This window comes from Oncorhynchus kisutch, linkage group LG3, assembly GCF_002021735.2.
Source record: "Oncorhynchus kisutch isolate 150728-3 linkage group LG3, Okis_V2, whole genome shotgun sequence".
NCBI classification, from domain to species: domain Eukaryota; kingdom Metazoa; phylum Chordata; class Actinopteri; order Salmoniformes; family Salmonidae; genus Oncorhynchus; species Oncorhynchus kisutch.
In genome coordinates this window covers 29,320,652-29,333,858 of record NC_034176.2, presented here as the reverse complement: position 1 = coordinate 29,333,858, position 13,207 = coordinate 29,320,652, and the positions used below count along the sequence as shown (strand labels likewise).

The following is a 13,207-nucleotide window of genomic DNA, read 5'->3' as shown; positions in this document are numbered from 1 at the left end:
TAAATAACAGCTGGTGCACGAAATCTAATTAGGGAAGTCTCAAGGTTTTGCTCGCCTGATGATCTCAATATAAGCTGTAGCACTTTGTGGTGGTCTATTTACCACCACAAACCGATGCTGGCACTAAGACTGCACTCGACGAGCTGTATACGGCCATAAGCAAACAAGAAAATGCTCATCCAGAGGTGGTGCTCCTAGTGGCTGTGGACTTTAATGCAGGAAACTTAAATCCGTTTTACCTACTTTCTACCAGCATGTTAAATGTGCAATCAGAGGGAGGAAAAAACTCTAGACCACCTTTATTCCACACACAGACGCGTACAAAGCATTGAGGAGTACACCACATCAGCCACTGGCTTTATCAATAAGTGCACTGATGATATCGTCCCAACAGTGACCGTATGTACATACACTACCGGTCAAAAGTTTTAGAACACCACCTCATTCAACAGTTTTTTTTAAAATATATATTTTTTTTGTTATTCTACAATGTAGAAAATGGTTATCAACTATGAAATAACACATGTAATCATGTAGTAACCAAAAAAGTGTTAAACAAATCAAACAATTTTTTATATTTGAGATTCTTCAAATAGCCACCCTTTGACTTGATGACAGCTTTGCACACTCTTAGAATTCTCTCAACCAGCATCACGTGGAATGCTTTTCCAACAGCCTTGAAGGAGTTCCCATAGCATTTGTTCACTGCTTTTCCTTCACTCTGCAGCCCATATCTCAGTCTGCTTTGGTAACAGTTGTCTGGATGTGTTTATCAGACCCAAGGAATAACACATGCACACCATGGGCACCATCATGAGACAACTCCATGGATTGTGTTTTCCATTGCCATACTTCTATATTGTCCTCACTACAGAGAGAGTTACGCAAGGCTGTACTGTTCTCTCGTGTGTGTGGTTACTGTTACGAAACTTTGACTCACACCGTGTCCTTATATGGCAATGAAGTGCGTGTATGCACAGAGGCCCAGATTATAGTAAAGCCAGAAACTTCCTGGAATGATGAGCTGGGTTCTTGGTCCAGCTGTGTGTGTGTGGGTGGGTGGGTGGTTCACTTGATAGGATCATGTGTGATTCTGATGAAAGTGTGCTATCCAGGGTTGGGCTGGTCCACCACAATACAGGTAGATGAAAAATATATATATATAATCAAAGCAAAAACAATCCTTCCTGCTCTGACAGGCCTAAATCAAACCAAGACCTCTGTGTACTTCTCAGTTCAATAATAGGTCTGACTTGGCATAGTGGAGAGTTGATCTGATCCAGGCTTAGTATCCACAGTACAAGAACAGCACAAACATCCCTGCAGCATTCTCATCAGTGATTTGTTGCATTAATTGCACAAATGTTTATGAACAGTGATTGACTAGTTGAGTGCTTTGTTTAAATTCCTTTGTCTAATTCGGGACAATTTGTATGCATCGTTTAACCTTGGGCTCTGTTTCTTCATGTTCTGTGTGGTCGTGCATGTAAGAGATTGCCTTTGGATGTGAAAGGAACCAAAGTTTTGTCCTCTCCAGGGCCCCGAACAGATGAATGACACGGACAGTAGAACTCGTTTGATCAGTGCTCTGTTCTCTGGACAATTAGCCTGTTTAGCCTACACTTTTATTTATTTATTTTATTTTTTATTTTACCTTTTATTTAACCAGGTAGGCAAGTTGAGAACAAGTTCTCATTTACAATTGCGACCTGGCCAACTTGCTCGTTGTGGTAAAGAGACAATGCATACAATAACACAAAGTTATTGTTTGTACAATATTCATGTTGCATCAACGTACATTGGATACATGCATGTTTTTATAGTCCCTGTAGATGACACTTGCAGTCTCTTTGTACACACACAGTAGCACAGTCAGCCATGTGGACCCTCCAGTGCTGTAGGCCCCCACTGTAGCTGTTTTCACTGCCCCTTAATCCTATTAGAACCAATTAGTAAAGAGTGGCTCTCTGTAGGTCTATTGTGGGGTGGCTAGTAGCATATCTCTCTACTTAGATAACCATGCATGCTAGAGCTGGGTGGAAAATGCAAATAGTCTGGGTAGCCATTTGATTAGCTGTTCAGGAGTCTTGTGGCTTGGGGGTGGAAGCTATTTAGGAGCCTCTTGAACCTAGACTTTTCGCTCCGGTACTGCTTGACGTGCGGTAGCAGAGAACCGTCTAACTGTCGCAGGCATTTTTCTGATATCGTTCATTAGGAAAAGTTGCCTATACTGGAAAAAGGTGAAGTTCGAAATGAAACAAGTTTGCTAATATGGGTGATTGTTATTGGGACAATTTGATGGCTACAACCATCAAACTAGTAGGAGTAGTTTAAAGGATAATACAATTGTTGTCCATATCGCTCTGCAGCATGCCCTCCTGGTTCTGGATGAATCTGGATGGACACTGCCATCCTCGTAGTCAAGCTCTTATTCAACATGCAATCCAGGGTCCACCCTCTGTCATATGATAGTCCAAAACAAATGTGTTGATTCCCTGAGTTTTTAGTTGCTATCCATGTTTGTATTACCTTCATGAGAGCAAGTATTTGTTGTTATATAATGTTGTGTTAACTGTGTGTGTTTTGTGTTTCAGTATCAAGTGGGTCAGTTGTACTCCGTAGCAGAGGCCAGTAAGAATGAGACGGGCGGAGGAGAGGGCATCGAGGTCCTTAAGAATGAACCCTATGAGAAGGAGGGCGAGAAAGGACAGTACACACACAAAATCTACCATCTGAAGAGGTAACACACACCCACACTGTTCCTAGTGCACCATCACTATCTTGCCAGCAGGTGGAAGTGTAGTCATTCCTGTGTTACAGTAGGTTTGTAGTACTTTTTTTTTTTTTTAATATTTTATTTTATAGAGGCCTTCAAGACATTGACATTAAGATATCTCGTTGTATGACTGAAGTGTTTTATTCAGTGTGTGTATCCATCTATATCCCCTTGCTTCCACAGTAAAGTCCCAGCGTTTGTCAAGATGATAGCTCCTGAGGGCTCCCTGGTCTTCCATGAAAAGGCCTGGAATGCTTACCCTTACTGCCGAACCAGTGAGTCCCCTCTTCTTCTGCCTGAAATCTTACCTCTTCTCCCCCCACCTGTACCGCCTGCACCATGTGACCATCCAAGCCATTTTTTTTTTGAGAGAGAAATGTTTTAAATTGACTCATTGTTGCTTGAACCAACTTACTATTTACATGAATTGTATGATCATTTCTTACTTTTTTTTTGTCTTGGATTTGTATCTAACATTTTTTATTTTGGTGTTCTTATGCTTCGTCTGGACCCAGTTGTAACGGTGAGTAGCCTCAAATGACCCTGTTAGATTATCTCACTGTCTGTTTGGATGGTAATTGTTTGTGCATGTGTGTATAGTTGTTTGTCTGTGTGAATGTGGCATGCTTTAGTTTTCGTGAAGCGAACATGTCAACAATTTTAAAGAATGTGGCAAATAAGCCAAAAATGTTTGAGGTTTTTATTTATTTATGGGGAAATTGTATGGTTTGAATTTACCATGATATTGCTTCATCGAGTAGTTTTTGAATTCAGGAGTTGGAGGTCCTCCTTGTGGTCATTACTAGTTATGTAAATCTACTAGGTTTAGAGCCCTCAAACGCAAAAACCTCAAAGCCAGTTCCACTGCTTTTTTTCATAGTTCCCTTCCAATCAGGGACTGATTTAGACCTGGAAAACCAGGTGGGTGCAATTAATTATCAGGTAAAACAGAAAACCAGCAGGCTCCTGACCTCCCATAGGGTAAGAGTTGAATATCTCTCGTTTAGAGGGTTTGTGGTTTCAGTAAAGAATTGTCAATCTCCTTCCTTCAGAATGAGTATATGAAAGACGACTTCATCATTAAGATTGAGACATGGCACAAACCTGACCTAGGCACAGTAGAAAACGTGAGTACCTTTTTATCTGCCGTTCAAAATTAGTTAGATTATTTACAATTTACAAATCTCACTGTAAAGGTCACTGAATGTGTCCCCGATGAAGCTTTGCTGTCATGCTCATGCCTGGCTTTCATTGGCAGGTGCACAAGCTGGACGTGCCCACATGGAAGAGTGTGGAGGTGGTTCCCATTGACATCGCAGATGGGGAACAAGTGGCCCCTGCTGTGAGTACTCCTTTCTGATACTGCCGTCATGCCACAGTCCCACACTCAATAAAGCCCTGGATAGTACCCTGTTTGGCACCATCATGTGGAGAGACCTGTGCATTGCACAGCAATCTACCTACTTAGTATAATAATATCTAACCCCATTAGATGTAAGATAAAATTATATTTAGGTCTATTCAGATGGGACAAAAAACCGAATTGACACGTTCCTTTTAAAGGGTTATTGAGAATGTTGTATTCCTTCTCAGCTGCCGGGCGGAACTATGGTGCATTGTTTCTCCTCTGTAGGTTCTGAAACCCCTCATCAGTATGGTGTTGGAAGCTCTGCAATTATAACTTAATATTGGTATAATTTCTCAGTATATCTTCCTTTCAAATCCATAAGGTTCCTAGTACCAATGCTCATGGTAATTTATTGCTATTATTTGGCATGGCATTGCCTCACTTCACTGAGTTTGTGTTTGCACGCATTTTGTGTTGTGCGAGTGCATGTGGTTATTTGCCCGAGCAGTGTGTGCTTGCGGTAGGTGTCTAACAAGGCGGACGTGTTTGCCTTGCTGGAGGAGTTGTCTGAGGGCCCTATCAGGTTTGTGCCTCAGGCAAGGCTGCAGGGCCTGGCCTGCCAAGGGACCACAGATGAGTTTGTTAGTGTAATTAAGGCTCATGGCGCTCCATACGCCTGGCCCTCTCACACACACTTCCTCAGTGTAAGGCACATCGATTCACAGACCTCATTAGAGCAGCACAGTGTATTGTTATAGTGAAGGAGCTTTCAGCATTAAAACAGCCAAATTAGTGTGTGTTTCTTCCATTCTGCTCGTTTGGCTCCCTCCTGTTGGCCGATAGCCCTGAAAAGCAGCTTTTAGCTGCAGGCGCATCATGATTTATTTAAAATTGCTGGGCCCTTGAGCTGTTTGTAATTTGAAAGGCTTTTTATTTTTCACAACAGTTGGTTTAAGTTGACTTTAGGGCTGGGCAATATAGCGAATTAATTCTCATTTCTATTTTTGCGTGATATTCCAAATCCTGTATTGCAAGAATCTAGGTTCTTTTTTTCCCATCTTTTTTTGCGTTTATGTCCACTTGTTCTCATTGTCTTTTTGGTCTCGTCTCTTTCGCTCCTTCTGTGCTGTTGTGTGCACCTTCCCATTTACACCAGAGATCTTTATACACTGCTCAAAAAAATAAAGGGAACACTTAAACAACACAATGTAACTCCAAGTCAATCACACTTCTGTGAAATCAAACTGTCCACTTAGGAAGCAACACTGATTGACAATAAATTTCACATGCTGTTGTGCAAATGGAATAGACAACAGGTGGCAATTAGCAAGACACCTCCAATAAAGGAGTGGTTCTGCAGGTGGTGACCACAGACCACTTCTCAGTTCCTATGCTTCCTGGCTGATGTTTTGGTCACTTTTGAATGCTGGCGGTGCTTTCACTTTAGTGGTAGCATGAGACGGAGTCTACAACCCACACAAGTGGCTCAGGTAGTGCAGCTCATCCAGGATGGCACATCAATGCGAGCTGTGGCAAGAAGGTTTGCTGTGTCTGTCGGCGTAGTGTCCAGAGCATGAAGGCGCTACCAGGAGACAAGCCAGTATATGAGGAGACGTGGAGGAGGCCGTAGGAGGGCAACAACCCAGCAGCAGGACCGCTACCTCCGCCTTTGTGCAAGGAGGAGCAGGAGGAGCACTGCCAGAGCCCTGCAAAATGACCTCCAGCAGGCCACAAATGTACATGTGTCTGCTCAAACGGTCAGAAACAGACTCCATGAGGGTGGTATGAGGGCCCGACGTCCACAGGTGGGAGTTGTGCTTACAGCCCAACACCGTGCAGGACGTTTGGCATTTGCCAGAGAACACCAAGATTGGCAAATTCGCCACTGGCGCCCTGTGCTCTTCACAGATGAAAGCAGGTTCACACTGAGCACGTGACAGACGTGACAGAGTCTGGAGACGCCGTGGAGAATGTTCTGCTGCCTGCAACATCCTCCAGCATGACCGGTTTGGCGGTGGGTCAGTTATGGTGTGGGGTGGCATTTCTTTGGGGGGGCCGCACAGCCCTCCATCTGCTCGCCAGAGGTAGCCTGACTGCCATTAGGTACCGAGATGAGATCCTCAGACCCCTTGTGAGACCATATGCTGGTGCGGTTGGCCCTGGGTTCCTCCTAATGCAAGACAATGCTAGACCTCATGTGGCTGAAGTGTGTCAGCAGTTCCTGCAAGAGGAAGGCATCGATGCTATGGACTGGCCCGCCCGTTCCCCAGACCTGAATCCAATTGAGCACATCTGGGACATCATGTCTCGCTCCATCCACCAACGCCATGTTGCACCACAGACTGTCCAGGAGTTGGCGGATGCTTTAGTCCAGGTCTGGGAGGAGATCCCTCAGGAGACCATCCGCCAACTCATCAGGAGCATGCCCAGGCGTTGTAGGGAGGTCATACAGGCACGTGGAGGCCACACACACTACTGAGCCTCATTTTGACTTGTTTTAAGGACATTACATCAAAGTTGGATCAGCTTGTAGTGTGGTTTTCCAATTTAATTTTGAGTGTCACTCCAAATCCAGACCTCCATGGGTTGATAAATTTGATAATTCCATTGATAATTTTTGTGTGATTTTGTTGTCAGCACATTCAACTATATAAAGAGAAAAGTATTTAATAAGACTATTTAATTCCATTCAGATCTAGGATGTGTTATTTTAGTGTTCCCTTTATTTTGAGCAGTGTATAATGACAAGATGCACGTCTCCGCCCGTTTTCCCAAAGCCGGGAAGGCCCTGCCTCTCACGCCAACAAAGTTGAGAGATCACCTCTTCCTCTCTGACAAGCGGTTTCAACTCGGTATTTGCATTTGAGCTTTGGTCCACCAGAATCAGTCATAGAGACATTCTTTTACTGTAACAGAGAAGTTTTCTAATGATACACTTATGTCTCAACTATTCAAATTGCGCTCAGATCAGACGCTACTAAAACGAGAGTATCAATGAAGATTGATTCTGGAAAATGAATGCGCAGTTTGTCGCATGCTGCTTTGGAGTACCACGTACTCCAAAGTATTTTAGCCAAAGACTGTTTATACTAGCTGTCTAGTTTGTGTTTTATAAATGTGCAATAAGCACATTTTATCAATTCTGAACAAAGTGTACAGGCTAGCATGCTGTTCAGAGACAAACATAAGGGTGTGTTCATAACAATTCAACTTTTCAACCTGGTTAGCTAGCAAATAAGATAGCTAAACTAGAACTATAAAGATGAACTAGCATGTGGGCTTGAGCGATCGTTGATGATACCAGTGTTAATTGTCTACAGCCTAATGCCTGCTGTAAGAAGTTGGGCATTATTAGTGAATGTGCATTACGCATGGTTCTAGTTACATGTGTAACAACAAAGGGCCTTTTCATGGACTTAAAAGCCAGATCGGTGACTATTGCAACAACAACAAAGCAGGTTAAACTTATGGTTGTGGAAGGCCTCTATTTAGGTATAAATTCATTAGATTAATGCTGACTGTTCGAAATGCAGGGTATTTTACCTTTAAGTCTACAACACTGCTTATTTAGAGAACATTAAAATCAGTATATGCAGTATATATCTTGAAGATTTTTAGGTCCAATTGATCAGCCCTAGTTGACTTTGCACTTCTCTCTCTGAGCTCTTTACGATGAATAATGAAACCAGAAGAGGACTGTGAGATCGTTAAGAGTGTGTGCAGGGCTCCCATCTTTCAAAGGTTAGGAGTACCACATGAAATTTAGTACCATTGGTTGATTTGAGAAGAGTGGTTGATTTTGGGATGAATGAGGTGCTGGAGCTGTCTTTTTCCCAAGTCGGTCCATTAGACTATGTTCACAGGAATTCCCAACTGACATTATGCTAGAGAGACCTCTGAGTATTCACTCTTCAGGGTTTATTTATACACGTTTTGACAGATGGCATTTTATGAGTTTTGCATGATTTTTAACCAGATTTCCATGACTAATAATTGGTGGTGTCTATGTAGCCTACATGGAAAGTTAGCATGAATGTGGTATTGTAGAAATGCAAACTGTTAAGGGCCCAAAAAGGTGACTTTATCAGCTTTAAAATGCTAACTTCTAGTGACTTTTAGGATGGGTCCCTTGTTGAAATGTTTTAACTGTGTACTATTTAAACAACAAAGAATATGATCAGTCTGTGTAAAATAAAGTGGTTCGTGTGAACCTAACTTATAGCAATTATTTTTTTATCTGCCTGTGTACATCTGTTCTACATTAATGTGCCAGCAGAGCACAACACCCTTTTGTCTCGTTCAGTCAGAGTACACCTGACATACCTCTTTCTATCCACCTTATTGAACAAGTGAGAAAGAGGGAAAGTGTTTGTGTGTGGTGTTCCTTTTGACCTCTAGTGGCATCCAGCTTAAGACAGGCCCAGCTCCAGCTACACTTGATCCCTGAATCCACTTGTTTAACAAGCAACTCCTCATTTTCATCTAATTCTCTCATTCTGAAAATGAACCACATAGAGGAAAAACATTTAGTTGATAGTTAATTTAGCTAACTAGTTAACATTTCACACAGATTGCCAGGGTCCAGTGAGTAACTAACGTTATAGCATGAGGAACGGCAAGGCTTGATCGAATTCTCAGTTAGTACTATAGCTAATTGATTCCTCGAGCTAACGCTACCTCATCAGATGTTGTAACGTTAGCTATTTAGCTGTCTGACTTTGTTAGTTAGGCAGCTAATTTTCACACCATAAACTCAATTATTTGATCAGCTAAGTTAGCTAATGTTGCTGAACATTTCTCTGACTAGATAACGGAGAATTCAGCTATTGTAGCAAGATACTTAACAGTTCTTATTCCCCCACACTTGCTCTCTCACCTCAAAATTTCCAAATGCCAGTTGTTTTTCAGTTACAGCTCATGAAGTACGCTTCATCACCTTACCACCTTCATCTCCAGGCTTCTCACCTACCTCTAGTGGTCATGCAGGGGACGCAGACTCAAATCTTTAGCCACTTTAATAATTAATAATAATGGCTGTAATGAATATCTCTATTCTCTTTAAACAATGCCACTTTATATAATGTTTCATACCCTACATTACTCATCTCATATGTATATACTGTACTCTGTACCATCTACTGCATCTTGCCTATGCCGCACGGCCATCACTCATCCATATATTTATATGTACATATTCTTATTCATCCCTTTACACTTGTGTGTACATAAGGTAGCTGTTGTGAAATTGTTAGATTACTTGTTAGATATTACTGCACTGTCTGAACTAGAAGCACAATAATTTCGCTGCACTCGCATTAACATCTGCTAACCATGTGTATGTGACCAATAACATTTGATTTGACGCGCTGCTGCAGTAACTGGCAAACTGTCTGTCCACTCTCCGCTGTCTTTTCAGAGCGTGGGCTAATTCTGTAACTAGCAAGTTGGTTGTCGCTTCTCTCTTCAGTCACATGCTGCATCCTGTTATGTGGAGGACTGGCTGATCCCAGGCCTGAGCCTTAGATGATAGTCAGTATTGCTCCAAATGCGCATCACTCGTTTGCTTACAGCCAGTAGTGATCCAAATGCCCCCCCCATATATATATATTATATATATATTTATTTAATTAATTAATATATATATTTAATATTAATATATATATATATTAATATATATATTTAATATTAATATATATTTAATATTAATATATATTTAATATTTATATATTAATATATTAATATATTAATATATATATATATATATATATATTATATATTAATATTAAATATATTAATATATATTAATATTAAATATATATATATATATTAATATTAAATATATATATATTAATATTAAATATATATATATATATATTAATATTAAATATATATATATATATATATATATATATATATATATATATGGGGGGGGCATTTGGATCACTACTGGCTGTAAGCAAACGAGTGATGCGCATTTGGAGCAATACTGACTATCATCTAAGGCTCAGGCCCCATATATATGGGGGGGGGCATTTATGTATGTATGTATATATACATACATACATACGGCCCCCTTGAACTTTGCGACCTTTTGCCACATTTCAGGCTTCAAACATAAAGATATAAAACTGTATTTTTTTGTGAAGAATCAACAACAAGTGGGACACAATCATGAAGTGGAACGACATTTATTGGATATTTCAAACTTTTTTTAACAAATCAAAAACTGAAAAATTGGGCGTGCAAAATTATTCAGCCCCCTTAAGTTAATACTTTGTAGCGCCACCTTTTGCTGCGATTACAGCTGTAAGTCGCTTGGGGTATGTCTCTATCAGTTTTGCACATCGTGAGACTGACATTTTTTCCCATTCCTCCTTGCAAAACAGCTCGAGCTCAGTGAGGTTGGATGGAGAGCATTTGGGAACAGCAGTTTTCAGTTCTTTCCACAGATTCTCGATTGGATTCAGGTCTGGACATTGACTTGGCCATTCTAACACCTGGATATGTTTATTTTTGAACCATTCCATTGTAGATTTTGCTTTATGTTTTGGATCATTGTCTTGTTGGAAGACAAATCTCCGTCCCAGTCTCAGGTCTTTGCAGACTCCATCAGGTTTTCTTCCAGAATGGTCCTGTATTTGGCTCCATCCATCTTCCCATCAATGTTAACCATCTTCCCTGTCCCTGCTGAAGAAAAGCAGGCCCAAACCATGATGCTGCCACCATGTTTGACAGTGGGGATAGTGTGTTCAGGGTGATGAGCTGTGTTGCTTTTACGCCAAACATAACGTTTTGCATTGTTGCCAAAAAGTTCAATTTTGGTTTCATCTGACCAGAGCACCTTCTTCCACATGTTTGGTGTGTCTCCCAGGCGGCTTGTCGCAAACTTTAAACAACACTTTTTATGGATATCTTTTAAGAAATGGCTTTCTTCTTGCCACTCTTCCATAAAGGCCAGATTTGTGCAATATACAATATATCTGTCCTATGGACAGAGTCTCCCACCTCAGCTGTAGATCTCTGCAGTTCATCCAGAGTGATCATGGGCCTCTTGGCTGCATCTCTGATCAGTCTTCTCCTTGTATGAGCTGAAAGTTTAGAGGGACGGCCAGGTCTTGGTAGATTTGCAGTGGTCTGATACTCCTTCCATTTCAATATTATCGCTTGCACAGTGCTCCTTGGGATGTTTAAAGCTTGAGAAATATTTTTGTATCCAAATCCGGCTTTAAACTTCTTCACAACAGTATCTCGGACCTGCCTAGTGTGTTCCTTGTTCTTCATGATGCTCTCTGCGCTTTTAACGGACCTCTGAGACTATCACAGTGCAGGTGCATTTATACGGAGACTTGATTACACACAGGTGGATTGTATTTATCATCATTAGTCTTTTAGGTCAACATTGGATCATTCAGAGATCCTCACTGAACTTCTGGAGAGAGTTTGCTGCACTGAAAGTAAAGGGGCTGAATAATTTTGCACGCCCAATTTGATTTGTTAAAAAAAGTTTTAAATATCCAATAAATGTCGTTCTACTTCATGATTGTGTCCCACTTGTTGTTGGTTCTTCACAAAAAAATACAGTTTTATCTTTGTTTGAAGCCTGAAATGAGGCAAAAGGTCGCAAAGTTCAAGGGGGGCCGAATACTTTCGCACGGCACTGTATATATACATGGCTAGCCTACTGTTTAATAAGAGGGGAATACCAGCTTTCCAATAATGGTGTCGTAGGTCTTTCTCAACAGTGCCTGTCGAACGACATAATACTTATAATTACTAGCAAGATGGCTTGTAGTGAGGCTAGTTATGTTTTGGAACAGTGTATTCTGCACATTCAGGCTGGCACATTCTCAATCGGCGCATTCCCTCACGAATTGTCTACTCCATTGCTTTTCAATGCAGATCCTGCCTTCATTCTGCTTTGATAAACCTTTTTTTGACACCGGTGATGGGCCACTTTGTTTTGTAGAGGACGCAGTTCACAGAAAGTTGGAGGTGCCGGTATGGCGCTCCGGCCCAACTCAGGCACTGATTTGAGATACAGCCTTAATGAACAACGGTACAGCAAAGCCTTATCGTGCTTGTGTATTATGCTGCTAGAGTGTGTGGGTCTACTCTCCTGCTGCACTATTGAGTTAGTTCGAACTGTATGTTTGACTGTGATTGTGAATGGGTTTAATGCCTGTGTTTTGGTGTATTAGTGCAGCTGGGACCTCAGCATTGTGATACACAGTGTGTCACAAGACGTGAGGAAGATGGCCCTGTGTCTGGGGGAGCAGTCTCTCCTCAGCCTGGCCCTGTGTCTGGGGGAGTAGTTATGCACACCATCAGACACACGTACACAGTCTTCTACACACACTGGCACCAGCCTGCGCCCTTCTGTCATCTATAATGTCAGCATAGCCATTTGCTGGAAGCATCATCAAGTTCCCACCTGACAGCATACCCAGCTCAGCCCAGCCCAGACAGGGTGCATGGTGGAGGGCACAGGGCTGGGCTCTGGTACTGCAGCCTGGGGCCAGGGCAGAGGGGCTGTGGGGGGTAGACCTAGCCTAGGAGACCCTGGCCTCTCTCATGGTAGCCCCCTTTCCCCTCTGCCCAGAGGGCAGCATTAGTGCAGGGCCAACTCTGACACATGGGCTAGAGGGGCTTTAGAGGGCCCGGTATGACTTATGCAGACCTGCATGCATTTTGAGGTCAGAGTAGATACCGCTGATGTGAAGAAAAAGGTTAGGGTAAAAATGGAGAACCAACTGCATTTTCCAAAAATTTATGTTTGTCAAGCATATATCCACTATCTGGTAGTTGGCTAAGGCGTCATTTCGCCGAAGGTAATTATATATAACACTTAGTCAACTAAGCGGCGCCGACAGAGATGGCCGCCTCGCTTCGCGTTCCTAGGAAACTATGCATTTTCTTATATTTTTTTACGTGTTATTTCTTACATTAGTACCCCAGGTCATCTTAGGTTTCATTACATACAGTCGAGAAGAACTACTGAACTGAACTCACCATCAGTACGACCAAGAATATGACTTTCGCGAAGCGGATCCTGTGTTCTGCCTTTCACCCAGGACAACGGAATG

At 41.9% G+C, this 13,207-nt stretch overlaps 1 protein-coding gene across 4 annotated transcripts in view; it reads left to right on the top strand.

Moving 5' to 3' along the window:
- LOC109879804 (phosphatidylinositol transfer protein beta isoform) overlaps positions 1-13,207 on the top strand; it is a 43,569-nt gene that overhangs the window by 13,549 nt on the left and 16,813 nt on the right. For all 4 annotated transcript variants that reach the window (XM_020471973.2, XM_031820363.1, XM_031820371.1 and 1 more), the window contains 5 exons: positions 2,595-2,740; positions 2,960-3,051; positions 3,292-3,299; positions 3,829-3,903; positions 4,035-4,118. In XM_020471973.2, coding sequence (XP_020327562.1) covers positions 2,595-2,740; positions 2,960-3,051; positions 3,292-3,299; positions 3,829-3,903; positions 4,035-4,118 — 405 coding nt within the window. The remainder of the gene's footprint in view (positions 1-2,594; positions 2,741-2,959; positions 3,052-3,291; positions 3,300-3,828; positions 3,904-4,034; positions 4,119-13,207) is intronic.